Raw genomic sequence first — 21,801 nt, 5'->3', positions numbered from 1 at the left:
GCAAGCCTTACAAGGCTGTGACCCTCAGTTTGATAAACACTGCTTGATAGAAGGGGAGCATTTAACTCACAGGTGCCCACAGAAAACAGCCTCCAAGCCAGCCCCAGCTGGGGAGACACAAACACTGCCCAGGCAGGGCCGTGCGGAGCTGGTCTCTTGTCACCACACAGGTGACAGGCGCAGCTCTGGCTGGGCATTAACAGCCTGTGGTAGCCAGGTCAGGCTGCAGCCAGAGACCAGACGGACAAACCAAATGGACTTTTACAAACACTTGCAATGTGGTCTTTTGCCAATAGCTTTGCTTTTGCCCATGAAGTTACACCAATACGCTGACACCTACAGCAGCAAGCACCCCACGCTTTCCCCCAGACAGCCTGTCCCTGCACCACAGCTCCTCCAGCTCAAACATCGCCCAAAGCCCCTCCTGGAGCCCAGCTTGCCCACAGGGCACAGCTTCACACCACCCCTGCCCAGCAGCAGCAGCCTGAGGAATAAAAAAAAGCCAACCAGCAACATGAGTTGTTTGAAGGAACAACTTTTTTTTTTTAATAAAGTGTACAAAGTAGTAAAACTCCTTACATGAGGTGCTGTGACAGCTGTTACAGAGATGATTTGGGCTCCCTCATGGGCCTCATGGTGAAACTCCAACAAGCGTTGAGTGGAGACAAAGGACATGAACACGACAGAGACCCACCTGCCCCTACCAGCTCCCGTGAACCTGGCCTCCCCGTCCCACACTGTGGCTCCGGCCGGCCCCCACCACTTCACCTGCCTGGCTGGCTCACTCACACCAGGTCGTTTCTGCTGTCCCACATCATGGCATCCCACACGCGTTCAACACGAATAACACACTGAACCGAGCGACCTGTCTGAGCGGCATGCATACAGAAAGGAAGAGTAAAAACACAACCCGACCAAACCCACAACAACAGAATTTTAAGGCTATGCATAAAACAAAATGAAGCAGTATCTTTAAAGCTAGGTAGCAAGTAGCATTTGTGAAACATAAGGCTTGAGGCTTATTGATTCTTCAGAACAGGTTTATTTGCTTTTCCTTCTTAAACACCAATGTACCATTTTTCTTCCTTCACTTGAACAGGGATTTTGTTTCCTTCTCGGCAGGGGCATTTAACTCAGGGAGGTTATGTTGGAGCGGCCTCCTGGGGGTGCGACGATGCGCTTGCTCGCTGAGCGAACACCTTCATCAACCTGGGTACCTGGGAGAGGACAAGAAAGCACAAAAGGAAGGGGGAAAGCAAAGAGTGTTTTCTTCACAGGACTGAGTAGTCAGGCAGCCTGGGGTCTTGCCAAAGGGCATCCTGAGGCTGGCTGCAGCAACCTGTTCCCCCTCCAACTCCAGTAACAGCCCTGAGAGCAGCAGCAGCTTGAATGTCTCTGTAGACACTCCTCCATGAACAGACCCACACGGCAGAAGCAGGGTCTGATGCTGTGCCGGCACCTCCACAGCCACAGTCTGCCTTGCTTCTACTGCAAGGTGCAGCATGCCAGAGGGCCAGCTCCAGCCGTGGCCTTTAAGGGACATGGAGGGTCTCTCCCTGGCATGCTCCACTCATGCTCGGCTCACCCCAGGCCATCTCCCAGCAGCCTCCTGCCCCAGCCCAGAGGCTGGGACAGCGTGGCCAGTGGCTCTGTGCTCTCCCAGCCCAGCCACCACATCTGTTCACCTGACAGGCTGAATCCAGACTGATGGAGGTTCCTGACGGGGGGTGTCTGCCGCGTGGGGGACCCCCTGGTTGACCCCGCAGGAGTGCCCCCCTTGGGCGTGGTGGTCAGGTCAAACACGGGTCCATCATACATGCCCCGGGGCACAGCATGCATCTCTGCCATCTGTCACCAGAGAGAAGACAGTGACATTTCTCTGCTCCCAGGGAGCATCCTGCCGATGGCAGCTCCACGCTCCAGCGATCCTTGGCTCCCCAGCCCCACTGCAGAGGCAATTCACGCTGCCAACCCTGCACCCCCCTCTGCCCTGCACACCCAAGACCTCCCTGCAGCACTGAAGCCTGGCACAGCCCCCCACCCACCGCAAGCTGAGGGCCTCCCTTCCCTCCCACCCTGCAGAGTGTGCAGAGCCTGGTGCAACAGGCAACCCCTCAGCACAGGTGTATGCTGATGGATGGGGAAGGTCATTCTGCCCAGTCTCTCCATTTTTCACTCTGCACTTCCCTCCAGACTCTGGCTGCAGCAGGACAGCAACAAGGGCACACATCCCACACTGCTGACCAGACGAGCATCTGCCTCCAGTGCTAGCACACCATCAACGCTAAGGTCAAAGCCCTCTACCCAAGTCTTAGCTATCCCAGCCGTAGGTTCAGAATACACCAGTCTGCCACAGTTTCCAGGGTCCAGTGAGAACAGCAGCAGAAAACCAACCCGTTATTAGAGAAGAAGACAATTTGGGCTAACAGTGCCCCAGTTTTGTCTCTTGGCACCTCCATCTCCTCACCTTCCTCCTGGCTTTGATGCGCTTGTAGACATAGTCAGGGAAAGGGCTGCTGGGCAGGAAGCGTCCAGTCCCCTGGGTCACATGCAGGTTGCCATCCTCCAGCATGATCTTCCCCTGGCATATGACAACCAGCGGGGCCCCACGTAGCTCCATCCCTTCAAAGATGTTGTATTCAGCTGCCTGCAGCAACCAGAGGATGGTGGTCAGGAGGGACAGGAGCACTGCCTGCCCACTCAGGGCTGTTTAGTCCCCACATCTCACTGCTGAAGTCACTAGTGCAGGGAAAGTAACAGCCTTCCCTGCCCCAGAGGATACCTCTATGTCACTAGTCCCTCACACTAAGAACCCACCAGAGCTCCCAACACAAACCAGGACCAGCTGCTTTAGAGCTCGTTGTGAGCAAGGACTCAAACAACAGAGGAGGGCAGGACCTAGGCTTGAGGTAAGGCATGAACAAAGCATGCTGGCAAAGCCAGGAGAAATTTGTACCTGGAAGAGGAACCCAGATAAGGAGAAATGTGTGCCCCTACACCTGCATGGGCCAGGCTCAGGAGAAGAGCAACAGAGCAGGGCGAGAAAAGCCCTGTATGCAGAGCCCAGGGTTCACAAACATGCTACCCCACAGTCACAGCTGGCATCACATGGAGCCTGGACTCAGTCCCTCCTCCTTGGAGCCCAGCACAGCAGTGCAGCACCACACTCGCAGCAGCCAGGCAGCCTTCACCCAGTGCCACTCGCACCCCACCCTCCAGCATTCCCACAGACAAGCAAAGGGCTTACAGATTGATGAGTTTTTGCTGTGACGATCTTCACTGCATCGGGATCCCATATAACCAGATCACTGTCTGAGCCCACTGCTATTCTCCCTTTCCGTGGGTACAGGTTGAAGATTTTTGCAGCATTAGTGCTTGTCACAGCCACAAACTGGTTTTCATCCATCTTCCCTGTGGCCTGCTCAGACACGAAGAGAACTAAGAGGTCTTATGGGAAAAGGGAGAGTAAGAGCCCCAGCAAGTACCAGACTCACTCCCACACAAGCCACTGGCTGGCTGGACCCAGACCACTGCGGCTGATCTTGTTATTGGTGCCAGACAAACTGAAACCGGGGAGCATGGCCACAGCTCCTGGTTGTTCATGCTGAACCCATGACAGCTGCCTCTGCTGCTCTGGCTTGTCCTGACTCTCAAAGCCAGAGAGGAGAGACAGGCAGCTGGGTGCTCAGCTCTGCAGGGGCAAAAGCACAGGTCTCAGGTGCCTGCCAACCCTGCCCGCTCTGCCCTCTCCCTGGAATGACTCTTACCACTGCCTTGTCCCAGATGACAGACATTCGTTCCTCTATGCCGTTGGTCCCTTCTGGAATCGCTGTGAAGTTGTCTTTTCCAATTGCTTTCTGTGCGGTGCTGAATGTACAGTGGGCACTTCCCGAAACCTGCAGGTCACCACTGAGGGGTGGTGGTAACAAAATCATCGTCAGTTGTTTTGCTGTCAGACAACAGCAGGGACACGAGGGCCATGGATCCCCTCTGGGCACGGGCAGCCCCTGGCTCAGTTCTGTTTTACTCCACACCCTCATTTCTACAGCCCCTCAGTCTGAAGACTCCTACCCAACTCTGCCCCTGTGGCAGCTGCGTCATCTGGCAGCACGGGGGCAAGAGAGCTCTGCCATGCTGTGCTGCCCGCCAGTGGCACAGCCAGTACCCTGCACACGAGAGGAGTCAGCAGCTTGGCTTCTGCAGGACAGGGTGGCCTTTGTGTCAGGCCAAAAGATGTCCTTCCATACCAACTCCATCATTTGCACTAACACAGAAAAAAAAAAAAAAACATCCCACTGTGAGTCAGAAAAAACATTTCTGGTAGTTTGTCAGGTCTGCTTGGGAAAGCAGCCTTTCTGCTGCACAGGGAGGAAGAGCCTCTCCACCCAAGGACTGTCCCCCACAGCCAGCCCTTTCACCGTGTACTGCCAGCTCCTGCACCCCGAGGGGCAAGCACAGCCCTCCCCTGCCCCACAGGAAGCCTGCTGCAGGCTGGGACAGGGGACACGGCTGCAGGAGCGGCTTACAGGGGGCTGAGCCTGTGGGCTACCGTTGCTCACAATGCCAGCCTTCCCCAGTGAGGAGAGCACTTCAGCCCTGCTCCAGGGCTCTGGCTTGAGACATTTCCTCTGGCAGGAGCTCACCAAAGGCTCCTCTTAGCCCTGCACGGACAATGACAGCACGAGCTACAGCAGCCCACAGCGCAGACTGAGAAGGTGTGCTTGGAAGGGCAGCCTGGCCCAAGCTGCAGCATCTCTGCCACACCGCTACCACAAAAGCAGACGTCCCCCATGGCCACACAAAAACTTGACAGTGGGATGAAGAGAGTCAGGACTCCCTGGAAGCAGCTCTCTCCAGAAGGCCCAGAAAAGCTTCACTACGGTGCTCTGCACAGCTGCTGCCCAACACTGTTATCCAGAGCTCTCTGCCCAAAAGGGGCCACTGGTTGGACGAGATGCCCTGACCCATCCAGCTACTGACAATGATGGCAGAGGGCAGGAACAGGCAGAGCAAGCGAGCTGCTGACAGGCAAGGCAAGGTGAGGAACAGCCCATGGCTCCCTGGAAGTCACCCAGCTGCTGCTGAGCCCTCGGGGAGCAGCAGACAGGCAGCAGCTGGAAAGTCATCGCTACTGGGCAAAAGGAAGCAGACCAGCTCAGGCCACCTCCCAGCACTCCCGCAGGAGGCAAGTGGTCCAAGCACCTGGGCTCCCAGACTGCCTGCACCTGAACCGGTGTGGCCATGACGTCTCTGCTCGGGGCTGCGAATCAGCCCTTAATCCACTAGTAATCTCCATCTTCCTCTGATAATTTCTGCCATATGTCTGACTGACTGCACAGCCACAGGCCCAGGCTGATGACACAACACGCTTCCTAATCTCCACCAGATTTATCCCGGTGGAAGAAAAGCCACCCAGCCCAGCTGGAGCTTCACAGCCTCTCCTCCTGCTGAAGCCTTACAGAAAACAGCAGAGGAAAGGTGTTAGGACAGATGCCTGTGGGCTGCAGGGACTTGCCTCTCTGAGATCTGGGGTGTATTTGAAGTGGAAGGGAAGGATTAGAAAGCCAGTTCAGGAGCTGGGCTCGCTTTTGCCTGCCAGTCCCTAACCTAAGGCCTTCTCCTAATTCATACATCCAGACCGAACAGAGGCATCTTTTACTCCTTGACCACAGCAAAATCCAGGGTGAGCTGCATATTCAGACTGCAAATGCACTGGCACCTCTCTTACACCAGCCATGGCATCTCCACCCTGGCATAACCCAGGTTTATTCTAACATGTCCCTCTGCCAAGACACCTCTTACTGACCAGTCATCCCTTGCTCATCTAGTCCTAATGTTTCCAGCATTACTTCAAAGGTCATTTCCATTTACAACCCGCCCAGCGTCAGTCATCCCCTGGCTAACACAGAGCAGCCGACACACGCACAGTTCCATGTGCAAGCACCGGGTGAGAGGGGTGTGCAATTCACACGTGGCGCGTGGACAGGGCCAGCAATGAGCTCTGTGTCCCTAGCTGCTGTGCGTGCCTTGCCAGTGAGAGGATGGAGTATAACTGTGAAAGGTCAAAGCAAATTGCTGAAGTGCTTTTGTTGTTTGCTCTCTATTTTCAACAAATCCCTGCCCCACCCCCTTGCCTTGAGGGTGAAAAAACGACCTACCATCCCTGTCAGATGTGCACGAGCTGCCCTTAAAGGCCTCCGGCACTCCTCAGGCTGTACTACTGCTCACCTGCACAGGCGTGAGAAAATGCCCATTTTGTATTTGACCCCCAGCCTACCCACCCCAACCTCTTGCTTCCCTACCTGAGGTCAGAGTCCACTTCTTGCCAGTAACGGCATTGCCCAGCAGAGCTATCACTCACCTGGCCAGGAGGGAGTTGATGTAGTCAGGAGTTGTTGGGTCTGGGCTCAGAGGTGGAGAGACCACAAATGCTGCAGCCTTGGCCCAGTTCTTGCTCCAGTAGTGTGTCCCATCAGTCCCGAGACTGGCCGTGATCGGCTCACCAAACACCACATTGCCTGGAAAGGGGGACAGAAAGGACACCGTTTTGGTGGAGCCTGGAGACATTCTCTGTCCCACAGCACTACCAACAGCCTGCCGTGCCCAGAGAACACCCAGACCCATGCTGGGCTGTCCCACACTGCCTGCTTGGACCTCAGGTGCTGGGGCAGGCAGGAGGAACAGCAAGGCCCGCATCGATGTCAGGGGTGAGCCCTGTCCACCACCCCTGTAGGGCCCTCCTGCTTTAAGGGCACAGGTCCTGCTGGTGCAGCAAGCCTGGCTGGAGCACAGTGCAGGAAGGCACAGCCACAGAGCTGTGTTCCCCAGAAGACACCACGGAGACAAACGACGCTTGCAACCCGGTCTCCTGTTCTAGCTGATGGCTGCTTTCCAACCTGCCCTGCCCCGACCACTCTCCTGGGAAGTGAGGCCCCTGGTCCCTGCCCCCCCCCCCCTGCAAGCACTGGTGTCCCCACGCTGTAGCGGGGGCATTTCACCCCACAGACTTTCAGTCCGAGAGCAACAGTCACACCTCAGAGCTGACCAGCTGCACAGGCACACCTGGCAGGAGACTGGCAACCTGATAAGAAATGACAGCCCACAATGGCAGGCAGAGCACAACGCTGACACTGAACCCATGCCAGACCAGCAACCAAGCCTCTCACCATGTCCTTCGTCATCGGCTGTGCATTCTTCCTCCCTTATCCCTCATAAATATTTACCATGTGCCACCATAGACTGGCAGGCTAGTCCCCCTCTCCTGTTCCTCACTCACCTTCTGGTGCCCCACACCAGGGACAGCCCCGGGGAGACAGCAGCAGGTGGTGACCAAACGCTTTTTGCGGAGCAGGGCTCGTCATGCTGCTAAGCTAGGATGGGGACTGAGAAATTGTGGTTTTCCTTCCAAATGCTCCACAGCCCGAGCAAGTACTTCTGGGAGACACTTGGCATTGCTATGTCCCACAGCTACCAACTCCACCAAGACCCTCTCTACAAATTCATTTTTTACATTTCCCCTTCCCCTCTTTCTATAGAGGCTGCAGATCCTCAGAACCTTACTACCACTCAGCTAAAAGTTCTGTTCTCCCTGCCCAAAGGCAGGAGGGTGCACTGCTCCTTAACCCCCAGGAGAAACCCTGGTCCCAAAGCAGCCAGGCTGGCAGAACCCCCATGTCTGAGCTGGAATCAATGCACATTGGCTAACCACAGGTACCTGCTGGTCACCCAGCCCAATCTGTGGACCAGCACCATCCTACAGTCCTGTTTGTAAGGGCGCCTCACTCACCCCAGACTGCACGTGTGCTCCTCTGCAAGCTGGCTGTGCAGCATGGAAGAAAGGTCCAGCTGGGCTGTTCCCAGATGGAAACCTGGGGTGGACACCGAGCGGTGCCTTTCAAAGTACCTGTGTGTGTTTACACGTGTCCTTCCTGCCAGCCAGGAGTGATGGACATGAGCAGGCAGCTGCTACTACAGGCACCTGGGGTCTGGCAGAGAAGAGCTGCCCACCAGCCTCCTCGTGCACCAGCTGATGGGGCAGGGGCACACAGTTCACTGAACGTGGCTCTGGATGTGCCCATGTGCATGTGGGGAGTCCCTGTGCTCCATCACCGGTGACAAACAGAGCCTCCAGCCACCCGAAAAGGCACTCAGGTGCCTCAGAGGGGCTGGCACTTCAAGGGGAAGCCAGAGCTATATGCAGCAGCTCAAACCACTTGCACAGGGATCGGACGCGTCTCCTCAGAGAGCCCTTCACAGCCACAGGCAAACTTTGGTGTTTAGAACATTGCTCCTACTTGCAACCCACATGCTGATGTCACTTGACGTGCAACAGGAGGTGGCTCCATGTGATCTGGTGCAGTGTTCCCGTGCCCTTCACAAGTCAGGTAAATCCCTGAACTAGCTGCTCCCCCGCCTATGGGAAAGTACTAGACTACACTCAAGACACAGTGGTGGTCTTGGCAAAACAACCATGATGACACAGGGACCACTAAATCCAGCTGTCCAGGATTCCAGGGGCAACAGCAAGGCTGTGTGCGGCAGCAGCTGCCACTCACCTTTTTTTCTGGCTTGCGAGATGAGGTCAGCAGCGCTTTTGCTCATCACTTTAGTCACATAGAGAGGACAGTTGGTCTGGCTGGCAATAGTGATGGCCCGGAAGACAGCTTCGGCTTCCAGCTGGAAGAGAGAATAGTGCATGGCTGCAGAAGAGCACTGGGTGGCCAGGGAGGAGCCCGTGCTCCTCTTGGCACACCACGGATTGCTGCCAGCACCCCTGGCTCCCCAAGGGCAGGTTAACCAAGAAGACCCGAGGGGAGAAGCTTCAGTCTCCTCAGGGCCTGGCCTCCCCGCAGGCTGCAGCCACAGGATGCCTGGCAGGGGAGCACTGCCTGGTGCTCAGGGGCCAGCACAGAGCTGCATCTGCTGTTTTTTCCACTGCCTGGTTCCAGCTCTCCTGACAGCCAGAGAAGCCCAGGGACTGCTGCCCACGCCTGACAGCATGGCTCCCAGGCTGACGCCAGACAACAAAAGGGTCTGCCCTTCCAGACCACCCACTGCTCCAGGCTCTCCTGCGGCTGAATTTGGTTTTACCAAATGTCACCCTGCCCGTGGCTGGGGTGCAACGAGCTACATGCTGGTAGGTTGCCCCCGTCAGGGTCTGGCTGTCTGGGGCAGCTGCTGCTCATCCCAGCCTGCTGACACCCGCCCCACGCTTCACTGTCCTGCTGTTGGCAGAGGGTGCATTTCCATCACAGGGGATATCTTTGGACTATTACATCAGTCCGTGCTCAGCCTGAGTTCAACCCCAGAGGTTCTCCAAGTGTTTGCTCTACAGTTTGGCTTCAAGCTTCGGCATGAGAAAGTTCAAAACAGAAGCCTTAAAAAGACAATGTACCAATCAGCCAGCTCCCGGGGGAGGCCAGGGCCGCCAGCTGCAGGGAACGCAGCAGCTGGCTGGGTAAGCTTAACTCTCCCAGCAGCAGCAGAATCAGACCACTGCACCCAGACACACGTGCACTCGTACACCTCTAGTACTTCTGCAGGCCTATTTGCTGCACAGTGAAAACAGGATTTTCTCTTCTGCTTAAAGACATTTTAAACACAAATTTAAACAAGAAAACATTTTTGTCAGCACACTTATGGACTTGAGTAGTTGACAGGGTTTAGCATATGGACAGGAGCAAACAGAGCCGTCACTGAATACCCTTTAGAGCAGGCAACAATCCAGGACAGCACCACCCTGCCCTACCAAATCACCACCAGCACTTGACAGAATAGCATGTCTTTAACTCCCACTGAGGTCCCTCGGGGACAGAGCAGACCCACAGAGCTATGGACCACTTTCCCTGTCCTTTGCTATCAACCTGAAGGCTTTACAGGAGGTAGAAGGGTTATTTGCGGTCTACCTAACATTTTCCCAGGTAGACTATGTTCTGGAAAAGGGACAGTGTTCATTTTCAAAGGCAATGAGATCTGGATTTGGCTGAACAGATGGCACCTAGAGCCTTCTTCCACTGCCCTCATCTGTCTTATGCTTTAATGGCATTTCAAGATCAAACACTCAACAGTGTTTTACTGGCTTTGGACGAGAAGAGCCACAGTGCTATCTTACGATAATAGGACAGTTCTCAAATCCTGGCACAACCACAGCATCCTGCAATTGCAGGTTAGCTTGCCAGCTAGAGGCAATGGGTCTAGAGCCATAAAAATAAATGGCAGTTTACACACAGTGGGACTCTGATCTACTGGATTTGACACTGAGTGTCTTCCCTGTACAGGAAAATGCTTTATACTCTCACACTTCAAAGAGAATAAGCACTGTAGTACACTAGGCTATATATGTTGTTACCAGCCACAATACAGTCAACTTCTTACACTTTTAGTTTAAGCCAACTGATTTCTATTTCCTGAAGTACAAATATATTCCTGTGCTCCCCTGCTTGGCTTTGCTATTGTACCAAATTCCTATTGTTTTCTTCTTTCACGTGCTGTGGAGAAAGTTAAAAGCACCTCTCAGCAGGGAGCTATCTCAAGAAAACCTATCTAAAATTAGACTCAACTCAGATTAATGGACCAAACAGAAAAATACCCTGTGAGCTAAAATTAGAAGTAATCTAATTAGTGTCTTGACAATGATTTGTAACCAGGGAATTCCCCCCCTCTCCTTCCCTCCCACTCGTTCCACCAACGTCTTTGTCCATCTGATTTTGAAACACACTTTAGACCCTAAGCAGAGATTAAGCAGAAAGAGGCTGGAATCTGTCTGCACTCTGACAGACGTGAACAGTGAATTTTCAGAGAAACTAAAACTCACCATTTGGTTCTTCCCAGGCCTCTCACACCCGTGGAGGCACCTATACAAGACAAATGCCCCCAGACCAGCCCCAAATGCTGCTACAGCCAAATAGACCTTTTTTGTCGATAGATTAATCTCTGGGAGGCTCAGAAGCCCTCGTCTCTGCTAGGAGACTTGAGCAAGACTGGAAAGCGTTTGTCACAAATGTGCACTTTGCTCTTTCCTGAGCTGCTGATGAATAAGACTGTATTGCCTGTATAAATGAATACCCATGGATGCATACACACACACTGCTTGCTTGGCCCCACCACATACACTAAGCTCTACCGTGACTTGTGGGGAAAGCTCTTCAGTGCAGAGCAAGGCTGGTACTGTCCTTTGCATCTTACCTCCTCAGGTCTGCTCAGCACGTGGCCCTCAGGGCCAGTAATTCCCATCTCCAACATCCTGGTTTGTTCCTAGGACATCAAAAGGACAGAGGGACATTACAAGACTGTGAAACTATCAACTACACAGAAAAGCAGATCCCTCCTGTGTTGAGCCCTTCTGTCAGGACTGCCACCACTTTATGTCCTGTGGGACCACCATGCACAGCGAGAGGCTGCTGCACCCTCAAGGGGTTTGGGGTTTGAGAGAGAAGAAAGGGAGGATGGGGAAACAGGAGGGCTTGGAGGGAGCACGGACACCAAAGGAAACCTCTTGGATGAAATGAGCAGTGTGGGTGAAAAACAGGCACAAAACTCCCCAGTTCCACGTATACCACTTGATGTTTACAGTCCCTTTCCAAGGCTCTCCCTGACTCCCCTTCTGAAAAGCAAATTGTCCAAGTAGAAACTATTGAGAAAACAATCATTAAAACCAGCAAAAAAATTCTCCTCCCAAGGTTACTCCTGGGTCCCCAGTGATGTTATTTAATCACCTGGAAATCAGCAAGTGCTAAAACCTGTCCTGTGTAAATTTCTTTAGAAACGGGTGGTGTGGGGTGTTGGTTCCTGTATTAATGTTATTCCAAGTATTTTGCTGTTATAATTAAGACCATGGACAACTGTGTGTGTGCACCACATGCACTGGCCTGCCTATCTCCTGCCTGTACCCTAGAGATTTCTCTCATATTCCCTCATCTTAATCATCTCCTTTTGACAGAGGTCAAAGGAAACAGGCAAGGGGACTTCATGGTCTGCCCTGACCAAGGCACCTTTCTGGCCTTGGAGGCCTTCAGGCCTGGAGGATCTTTCTGACCCTCACATCTTCAACCACATGCTGTCACTGCCTGTGGCAATGCCCATGTTTGCTGCCACCCAACACCTGCCCTTGACTTGCAGAAACCATGTGCAGCTGCACAGCAAGCAACATTTCTCCAAGAGGTGTTGTGGAGCATGAAGTGGATGTACAGCAGCAGTAATAGTAAGCCTGTAATCAAGCAGGTTTATGCACTTTTTCTTGCATCTCCTAGAGTACTGAGTATATTATGAGCATTAAATAATGCCACCAATCTCTGTCAGGACTGTGTAACTCCAGCAACGATAACAGATGTGTTGACAGCTGTTGGAGGAGTGTATCAAAGGATGAGGCTTCACAGCAGGTAAGTGCTGTGTGTTACCTCCTCTGACACCTTCTCTGCTACAGTGAAAGCACCAAGCAAGGACTTAACACTCCTAATGCGTCTTGCTCTTCGTCAAACAAGAAGCACTCTCTCACCACCTACAGCACATCAGTCTGAAGTCTAGAGCTCTGCTCATGTCCTATTTCTGTTCAGGCCGTGCATCACATCTCTTCCCCTGCAACCTCCTCTCCCGTGTTGACCAAACTCCAGAGAAACACACAGCTGCCCGGACCACTGAAAGTAAAATGGACTGAAATGACGAGTACAGAGAACAAATCCTCTGCTTTCTTCCTGGGAACCACCACCAGCAGATGACCACAAGCATCGTGTCTCTGTGCTAACAACACTGAGCTCCACACCAGCCTGTGATGTTTCAATCAGTCCTGACAGAAGGAAGCAGTTCCCAGGGCTGTGAAGTGCTACCAGCTATTAGTTTTGGGGCATTTTGTGGTTAGGCTGGTGCTGAAGTAGAGGTAAGCTCTAGGCAATACAACTCCTCTGATCACTCTTTGTATCCATGTGAAAGTGCCATACAATTGTGCACTGCAGCTCTAAAATGTCCAAAGAAAGACTGACTCTTGTAGTCTGAGAGGATGTTCAAAGAATGCCCTCTTAGTTCACACTCCTTCAACTCCCAAGAACGAGAGACAGGCAAAAACAAGTAGCTGCAGAGCATAACTGAGCAATGTCTTCTCTGTCTTAATGGAAATCAAAACATTTGGACTTTCTCTCATCCAGGACCAATTAAAAAGCAGCAGGCCAATACAGACCACCTACTTACCCACCCAACCACATCCCTCATAACAACTCCCTCACAAATCCAGCTCCATTAGCCGGCTGCTTGCTTACAGCAGGGAGAAAATTCCTCTCTTGCTGCAGCACTTCTCAATACACTTTCAGTCTCTTAGCTAATTATGTGCAAGGCAAAGGTCTCCACCTCTCCACACTGAAAAAAGAGCTGTGGCTGGAGTGAACATACCATACTTGAGAGCCTGCTCTCTTCCATTTAAATTGCTAGTTTGCTATTTCAGATTCATTTATGGACCACATACAGCAGAAAATCTTGGTAAATGTGATATTGCTGCTCGAGCCGCAAAGAGATCACCTAGCAAAAGACATCCATGCAGCTGTAGTCATTTTGCTAATGTCCCACACCGAACCTGCCTGGGACAGATTTTCAGTCCCTGCGTACCAGAAGAGCAGTTAGTTACCTGTGCGATTATATCTCCATTTTCAGCATGAACTTGAGCTATGGCACCCAGTTCTGCCAGGCAGCTGAATATCTCGTACAGCTGAAATGGAGACAAGAGAAACTGATTGCCAAGCAAGCAGACTGCCCAGGCTGCGCATGGCCGTGGCACCCCCCACACACCCCCATGGCACCCCTCAGCCCGCGGCCCTGGCAGTGGCAGGGCCTGCTGTGGGCCAGCTCTGGCGGTGCCAGGCGCTGCTCTCCGAAGACCATGGCTGCCGGTGGATGCTCTTGGTGATCTCCAGGCCAGACCCCTGTCTCCAGCCGCAGCACAGCATCTGGCCAGCCCACCACGGCCACAGCCTGGGCGGCCCTGCAAAGGCGGAAGAGGAGAGGGGCCGCCTGCCACCCCAGCCTCCCTGTGCCCCCCGCGGCTGCCGCCCCCCGCCGCCCCTCATGCCAAAGGCATCTCACCTCGGTGTTCGACATCTGGTACGAATCCTTGTAGGCCATGTACACCATGAAGGAGTTAATTCCTAGGGGCAGAGGAGAGAGGGGTGAGCCAGGGCTCTCCCTCCCCGCCAGCCCCTCACAGGACAGCTCAAGGCTCCCAGCAGGCACCCGAAGCATGGCCACCCCTCAGCGAGGACGGGGCTGGCTGAGGCTGGAGCTGGGAGCGGCGGGCAGCAAACCTTTCTCCTGGACCAGGGTGTGCAGCTCCTGCCGGACACGGTCGCTCCAGCGCGGCATGTCCACATGCAGCGCGTAGTCACAGCAAGCCTTGCCGTCGGCCCACTCGCGCCACCGCTCCAGCGCCTCCACCAAGCTGCTCTCGGGCTCTGGCACCACGTGGTCCACTGCAGGGGCACAGCGGGGGCAAGGGCTGGCAGGGGGTCCATGCCCCGGCCACCCCACCGCAGCCCTGCATGCTGCCGGCCATCCCCACAAGCCCAGGCTCGTCTCCTCAGCAGCTGCAGGGCAGCTCCGAAGAGGTCCCCATCGCTGCCGTGGTGAGCCCTGCTCCTCTAAACACATTTGTTGGCAGGGAAGCACACAGAGCCTTTGCTTAATGGCCCCTGGCATGGGACCAGGGGCTTTTACAGGCTTCTGCTGAGAAATCAGCTGATAGCTGAAGGATCCTGTCCTTCCTCACCCCGACTTCCACCCCATTAACACACAGCCTCCTCCCACGCCACAATACTAATGCACCTTTTACGGCCCACCATGTAATCCTCATGCCCTGCCACAGTCCATTTCGCACAACTTATTCTCTTGGCCCAGGGGGAAGGAGAACCGGTGCGGGGAGAAGAAACCCAGTCCTTTACTGGAAGGATGAACAGTTGCTCCTGCATCCCAAGAAACCCTGCGGTGCATGCAGCTGTGACCATTGCACAGCATTAAAACCTGGACCTCAAACCAGTGCCCAGCAGTGGCCCTCTACAGGGAAGGACCTCAGAATTCCGTTTCCTTTTTCGTTAGCACTGTTTATTTCCAGGCAGTGTGAGATGCCAGGACATTGCTCTGTTCCTCTGCTCAGAGTCATCTGAGCATCATGCTGCCCTATTTTTATTTAACAAGGAAAAACGTTACGCCATTGTTCCTTTTTGAGGGTCCCAGTGGCACAGTGGCTGCAGACAACGAAGCACTGCAGAACATCGGATCTGCAAGGGCAAGGGATCCTATACAAATCCCCTGTCCCACCCCTTCATTATTAATAAGGGTCCCAAAGATTCATCCCAATCCTCGCTCTCTAAACTGTATTGACAGAGATCGCAGAAAAGATGAGCGCGCACTGTCATGGACCTTTTAAGCAAAGATGACTGAGAAAAGCAAAGAGAAAAAGAAATAACTGGGCAATGTTCCGAGCATGCTGGGTGCTGTCATGCACAGGACCTGCCTGCTGCACTCACTGATCATGGTGGTGCCACCAGCCAGGGCTGCTTTCGTTCCTTGGAAGAAATCATCCACAGCTGTCATCCCCTTGTATGGCATCTGCAGGCGAGTGTGAACATCAATTCCTCCAGGGATCACCATCTTCCCGTTGGCTTCTATGGTTTTGACCCCTCCAGGGACAATCAGATTGTCTCCGATCTGCCTGATGAGATGACACCAAGATGAGTGAGCCCCCCACAAAGGACAACCAGCCACAACATAAGCAATGAACAGTCCAGCCAGGTCCGCTCGCGCCGGCAGCAGCAATGCCACCCTCCTTCGCACTCCCAGACCTGGCCTTGCAGGAGCCAGCACAGTCAAACCACCTCACCTTGCAGCAAAATGCACACTTGTCCAGCTTGCTTAAACCTACGATTTGCACAGTCCAGGGGTGGCTGCCATCTGTCTGACTGCTCTAGTGGTGTCTGTGATGAGCCCTGCTGCCTGGGGCAGGCACAGGTTTGGGGTCGCTGGGGAGCACGGTCTGACAGGCATGCAGATCTCTGCAGCGTATGGTGTGAAGCTGCCTAGGACACTTCGTACCCCACAGACTCACAAGTCAAGGTCCTGCAAGCATTGCCAGTGTAGCAGTCCTACCTGTTCACCGAGGGTGCATGCTCACAAAACCCAACACCAGCCCTGTTTCCAGTAAGCTGCATCCCTAATCTCTCCTCTCCCCCGTCCCTCTGCCCACCTTAAGTAAGGCTCAAGTCTGAGGCTTACTTACAAAGATGATTTCCCACTGTAATGCCACAACTGCTAGACCAGCTCAGGGCTCATCAGGGACTTGTAACGCTGCTCACAGCACAAGGTCCCGAGGGTAAAGGGAAGCCTCCCTCCAGGAAGCTGGGGAGGAGCTCACCAAGTGCACAGCACAGCCCGGCTGGGCTCGCAGCACCGCCTGGAAGTGCTGGGCTCACTCTCTTCGCAAGGAGCGCAGCCAGAGCCCTCCCCTCTCATGCTGTCACCTTCATGGCCCTGAAGGACACCTCTGCTATCAGCAGGGCCACGCTGTAGTGAAGGCAGCTAAAATCCCAAGTACCTAAAAATATCTTCTGAAAACAGGAAACCTAAAAAGTTCCAGCATACGTGTACTCCTAAATTAAAACGCCACTATAGCTCTCTGGAGTTTGTACTGTTCCAACACACAACAGTCTCCCCCCTGGCTGTACTCAAGACCTCCTGCAGGCCAGGTCACCTGAACCTGAGGGCTCCTTTCACTCAGCCCCCTGCCCCCTCAATCCCTTTATCTGTCCATATGTAGCACTCAGCCTTCAAATCTCTTCTTTCAGAAATCCTATTTTCATCAAGCCTTCCTCAGTCTTCCCTGAATAAACCAAGACAAAAGACAAGTTGGTTTTAGTGGAAAACATCTGAATTCCTTGGGATACTGGGGAGGTAAATGAAGAGCAAATTCCATTTCTGCATTTCATTCAACCTCAGCCCTTTGCAGTTTTTTTTCCTTAGAATAACAAAAGTTCTATGGACAGAACTGCTGGCTCCAGTGTCCTCACAGCAATAAACCAGCAGCTCTTTCCACCACCTTTATTGAGATGAATCCATCACCAAAGGATTTAAAACTGCTTGCTCTATTCTTACCAGAATTCACTTGTGAGAGCATTTCACTTCCCAGGCAATGAGATTCTGTGACACACAAGGCTGCAGATGAGGCCAAGTGATTTGCTCAAGGATACCTAGCTAAGTCTGTGCCATAGCAAGACCTGAAGCTGGCTCTGATCCCTGCCTGGGTACAAGTACTAGTCAGTCGTGAATGCTCTTGTCCACTAGGTAAAAAAAGCCTCATAAAAATACAGTCGCACTGCTTGAAGTACTTCTCTGCTGCTGGATTTGTTAAATATACCATCCTGTTGGAAGGCTGGATATTTTCCTCTTACCATAGAGCAAGCAACGCCTATTCAAGTCTTCCTGTTATGAACTATCACAGTTCTTTTAACTCACCCAGCTTGGGGTCCCAACATGACGCATTTGAACTGCAGCCTTTAAACAATGGAGTTATCACTGCACCTCTAAAACACACACAAAGAAGCTGGGGGGACCCAGAGGTTTGCCTGCAATTCCTGAAAATCTCGAGGCTGCAGATGACCTGCAGCACAGCACTGTCCTTGTTAGTGCTAACAAATGGGATCTTGTGGGGGGTTATTCAGGCTAATAGTGTTAACACAGAGCAAAACAGGAGTCAAAGATAAAACTTGTTCCTGGTGCAATTAAATACATCTTTGTTGTACAATGGACGCTGGATCACGAAGTCACCAGTCTGACTGCAATTCAGTCACTGGACTGACTGAGTAAACGTGTCAGGCAATCACGTATGTGCTCACACACATTGCAGAGAGCTGAGCCGCTAACCAGAGCAGGCTATCAAGTTTTACTGGCTAGCAACTTGGGTACAGACCACATCCACAAAAAACCAATAGCCATCCAACTCGAAGCTGATTCAAGGGGAGATGGAGATAACAGAAGCCCCATACTTACTTTATGAGGCCATCCTCCACGTAGATGTCAGCATAGAATGACTGGTCATCATTGACTATTCTCCCTCCTTTAATAAGGAGACGATCACTCTGCGAAGGAAAGAACAAGCAGCTGTCAGGAGCAGGCAATACAGGCACTTCTCAGCGGCCAGGACAGTGCCCTTCTTGGATGCTCTCCTGCATCAGTCAGCTCACCCAACAGCCGACACTGTGGAAAGCTCACATCTGTACCGACACTTGAAACGACAGGGCAAGAGCAAGGACTGAAAAACCCCCACACTCCTAGGGCTGTGTCTGAGCGGAACAGGTGCTGCCTGTTCACCTGAGACAAAGAGCCGCAGGTGAAGGTGATAGTGCTCCCCGGTCGCTGCAGGCAGCACAGGCGAAGCACCACTATTTACAGCAAGTTTGTCACTAGGGGCGTGTCCTTAAATCCTATCCAAATACCACACAAAATAAGTTGCATTAAAGATGAGAATGTGTATCTCTCTAATCTGTTATCACCTCGCAAAGACCACTAACAGGACAGGCAGCCCTGAAGACGATGCATCTGCTGTTGGAATCCATCCCGCCTCTGCAATGCTCGGGGTAGTCCTTCTGAGCCGTTTCAGAAACGTCACAGGGCTACACAAGACCCAGAAGACATTAAACTGCATTCCCGACTCATCATTTACCACCTCCTCTGTTGTCCTTTCTACTGACCTAAAGTGGCCAGCAGCCTTCTCTGAAGGAGCGCAGCTGGATGGTGGGGAAGCGCCCAGACCACACCGGCTCTTACACCCTTCCTGTACACACGCTTTTGGACCTGGGCACCCCAGCGTACGCTGATGGGAGAGAACGGACCCTGTCCTGTGGGGAACAGACCCTGTCCTGAGGAGCTGGGAAGGCTGAGGTCCTGCTCTTCTACCTCCACCTGCACAAGTCCGAACACCAGCTGCAGGCAGGGCAGGGGCAAACAGCCTGATCTCACACATGGCTACCATGAATTCAGGTGACATAAGCCAATCATGCTGTTCCAGAGAATATGCACTTCCTGACTGCTTAAAACATCTCCAACGACCCTCCAGCTCTAAGCTCCCCTTACCTTCCCCCTCTGCTCCCCGCCCCAGTGCCCACAGCCCAGGTTTTGACAGGTGAATACAACCTGTTCCACAGTCCCGAGCCTGGACCGCGGCTGACCAGAGCCTTCGAGCAGGGCTCACACGCCAGCCTCGTTCTGTGAACCTCTTGCACAATTAATTCCCCTACAGAGAACTGGGTTTGTTCTTCATCCGCTGCCCCTGGGGTGATTTCTAGCAGTATCACCACAGTGGTGGTAATTTGCAGTTTCCTCCCTGGCAACAGAAGGATGCAGGAGAATCCCCCCACATCCCTGCAGCTTGCAGCAGCCAAAGCGAGGGGAGACCGTGAGCGTTTTTACAGCAATCTCATCCACACAGTCGAGACAAAGAAACTGGGTGGGGAAAGGATCAGAACGCACGGTGCGCTCAGCCCGGCAGCAGCTCAGCGCTGGCATAGGGGGAAGAACCACAGTCTCCCCTCGCTTCCCAGGCAGGTGCCTGCCCACAGCTGCACCCATCGATGAGCAGCACCCCGAGTCCCAGCAAGTGGGACTTACCCCCCCCCCCCCCCCCTCAGCACAGCGTAACACTGATCAGGAGCCTCGCCCCTCACCAAGAAAAGCGCACGTCCGGATTGTTCCTGTGTTCCCATCCGATCCACCATCCTCCCCGACGAGCAGACCTGGGGTCAGCTCCCCTCCTCCCCCAGAAGTCTAGCAGAACTGTGCTGGCTAAGCGGGGGTCTGGAAGCAAGGGCATGTCGCTGGTCACAGACCTCCCTGCGCAGCTCCCTTAAACAGCTAGCTTTAACAGATCACAAGCAGCACATGATGATACCGGCCTCAACTAGCGACCTGGGGGACCATCACCACCTCTCACCTGCAGCTCTTTGCCTCAAGTACAGCTGAGGCAGGAGGACAGCTGGGTACGTGTTGGCACAGACAGCCAGATCTCAGCCTGCGCTGCATCTCTGCCCATCATCTGCAGGTGATGCTCAGCTTTGGGGCTAAGGACCCCAAGCACAAACAAATGCTATTGATGAGCCACTGATTCTCCTTCCCCATCACAGGACACTCGTCCGTCCTTTTGTGTCAATCCAATTGTCGACTCACTAACAATACTGTAATTTTAAGTTCAGAAATCCCTAAAAGAGCAAAGCATGACCACAGCCTGCTTATAGCCTGTCAGTGACAGGGGACAAGCAGCTGAGCCATGACTCCCATGCATGCAAATGATGAATATTTAAGTAACAGCACAAGAAACATAGGTAGAAACTACCAAGCAACAGTATCAGGTATCAGCCACACAAGAATCAGGGTCACAGTCAAAACACAGAGAAGGACTCATTGTTTTGTATTTCAGTCAACTGTACATACAGTTTCTCCCACATAACCCCTATGCCCTGGCAGACCCTCCTTGGCTTTACCTAGCCTACATAGTGAGAAAAAAAATGGGAGCCTACCTGCCCAGATCCAGTAACACAACTGGGCTTCCACTTTTTTTTGCCTTGTCCTTTAAACCTGCCCAACTTGCTTTCCCAAAGGCCCTGAAGCTCGTTCTCACTAGAGTGCAGAAGCACCAGCAAATACTGATGCTGGCCTCTTCTCCCTGTGCATGGGACAAGACAAAGTGAAGGGAGACAGGCACAGGCAGCGCGGGGGCAGGAGACCACAGCACTTGACAATTACTGAATAAACTGTTAATATGAACTCAGAAAATATGCCTGCCCACAAACACAAATGGTCATTCTGTGGCAGATGTGAAGGGCTGCTCAGTGCTAACTCAGTACACAGAACGGTGAGGTCCTTAATGGCTGGGGCACAAACAAGGCGTTCATTCAGGGGATCGGGCACTGCCAGACACCCCCCGCGCCCACGGAGAGCAGGGCTGCATCAGTGCCTACCCACCAGCTGTGAGGAAAAAAATATAATTAAATAAAATGAGTAAAATCCAAGTGACACCACAGCTACAGGCTCTGGTATCATTCAGGAGGGCACCCAGATGCCGAGAGGCAGGGGAGCAAGAAAGGAAGAGGATGAAGCAGTTAGGAGGAAACAAGTGGAACTTAATAGACAGGCTTCTGCAGCACACACCGCCAGAGCAGCCTCAGATTACAGTAAATGCACTGTTTCCCCTGCCAGGGCTCATTTGTGCGTCTCCACACCCACCACGTCTCCCCGCCAGGCAGTGTTGGGCTGTTATCAGCCATTGTCAGCAGATGGAAAAGCCCTCTTGCACCCTGGCAAGGGAGCACCTTGCTTGCCGGCTGGCAGAAGCATGGCGGGGATGGGGGGGGGGGGGGAAGGGGGGGGGGGCGAGCATGCCCAGGGGCCATGCCTAGACGCCTCTGCCTGCACACAGCACGTGGGGACCAGCCTCTGTGCAAAGGGTTGGGCATGCCAAAGCAGCAGCATGAGCAAAAGGTGCCACACGACTGCACCTGACCGCTGGCACTGACCCGTCGGGCACGCCGGGTGGGTCTCCTCCGCTGACTGTGGCTCAAGTCTCCACACAGCCAGGGACAGCCCATTTGTCATCAGTGTGGTACCCTTCATGAGCATTCATTTCTACAGGCACAGGTGCTGTCCCACAAGGCCAAGCCTTGCAGCCTCTCCCCAGAACAGCTCTGCCAAAACCTGGTGGGATCAGCGCCAGCCCCGACACCCCTGCCCTGCTGGGAAGCCTTTCTGCCCAACACTCCCTGTCTCTCTGCCCATTGGCATTTG

At 53.4% G+C, this 21,801-nt stretch overlaps 1 protein-coding gene across 2 annotated transcripts in view; it reads right to left on the bottom strand.

The window, feature by feature from the left end:
* Window positions 1-519: 519 nt before the first annotated feature.
* The window catches only part of DPYSL3 (dihydropyrimidinase like 3), a 38,993-nt gene continuing 17,711 nt past the window's right edge, over window positions 520-21,801 (bottom strand). For both annotated transcript variants that reach the window (XM_080400641.1, XM_080400642.1), the window contains exons 2-14: window positions 18,016-18,104; window positions 15,501-15,685; window positions 14,283-14,447; window positions 14,065-14,126; window positions 13,610-13,690; window positions 11,185-11,253; window positions 8,556-8,676; window positions 6,362-6,518; window positions 3,768-3,909; window positions 3,248-3,418; window positions 2,468-2,647; window positions 1,686-1,848; window positions 520-1,217 (exon numbers count right to left, since the gene is read on the bottom strand). In XM_080400641.1, the coding sequence (XP_080256767.1) occupies window positions 1,129-1,217; window positions 1,686-1,848; window positions 2,468-2,647; window positions 3,248-3,418; window positions 3,768-3,909; window positions 6,362-6,518; window positions 8,556-8,676; window positions 11,185-11,253; window positions 13,610-13,690; window positions 14,065-14,126; window positions 14,283-14,447; window positions 15,501-15,685; window positions 18,016-18,104 (1,674 nt within the window). In that variant the 3' untranslated portion in view covers window positions 520-1,128. The remainder of the gene's footprint in view (window positions 1,218-1,685; window positions 1,849-2,467; window positions 2,648-3,247; window positions 3,419-3,767; window positions 3,910-6,361; window positions 6,519-8,555; window positions 8,677-11,184; window positions 11,254-13,609; window positions 13,691-14,064; window positions 14,127-14,282; window positions 14,448-15,500; window positions 15,686-18,015; window positions 18,105-21,801) is intronic.

This window comes from Falco punctatus, assembly GCF_963210335.1.
Source record: "Falco punctatus genome assembly, chromosome: 8".
NCBI lineage: Eukaryota > Metazoa > Chordata > Aves > Falconiformes > Falconidae > Falco > Falco punctatus.
The sequence above is the reverse complement of the archived record's forward strand: the minus strand, read 5'-3'. Positions and strand labels throughout refer to the sequence as shown.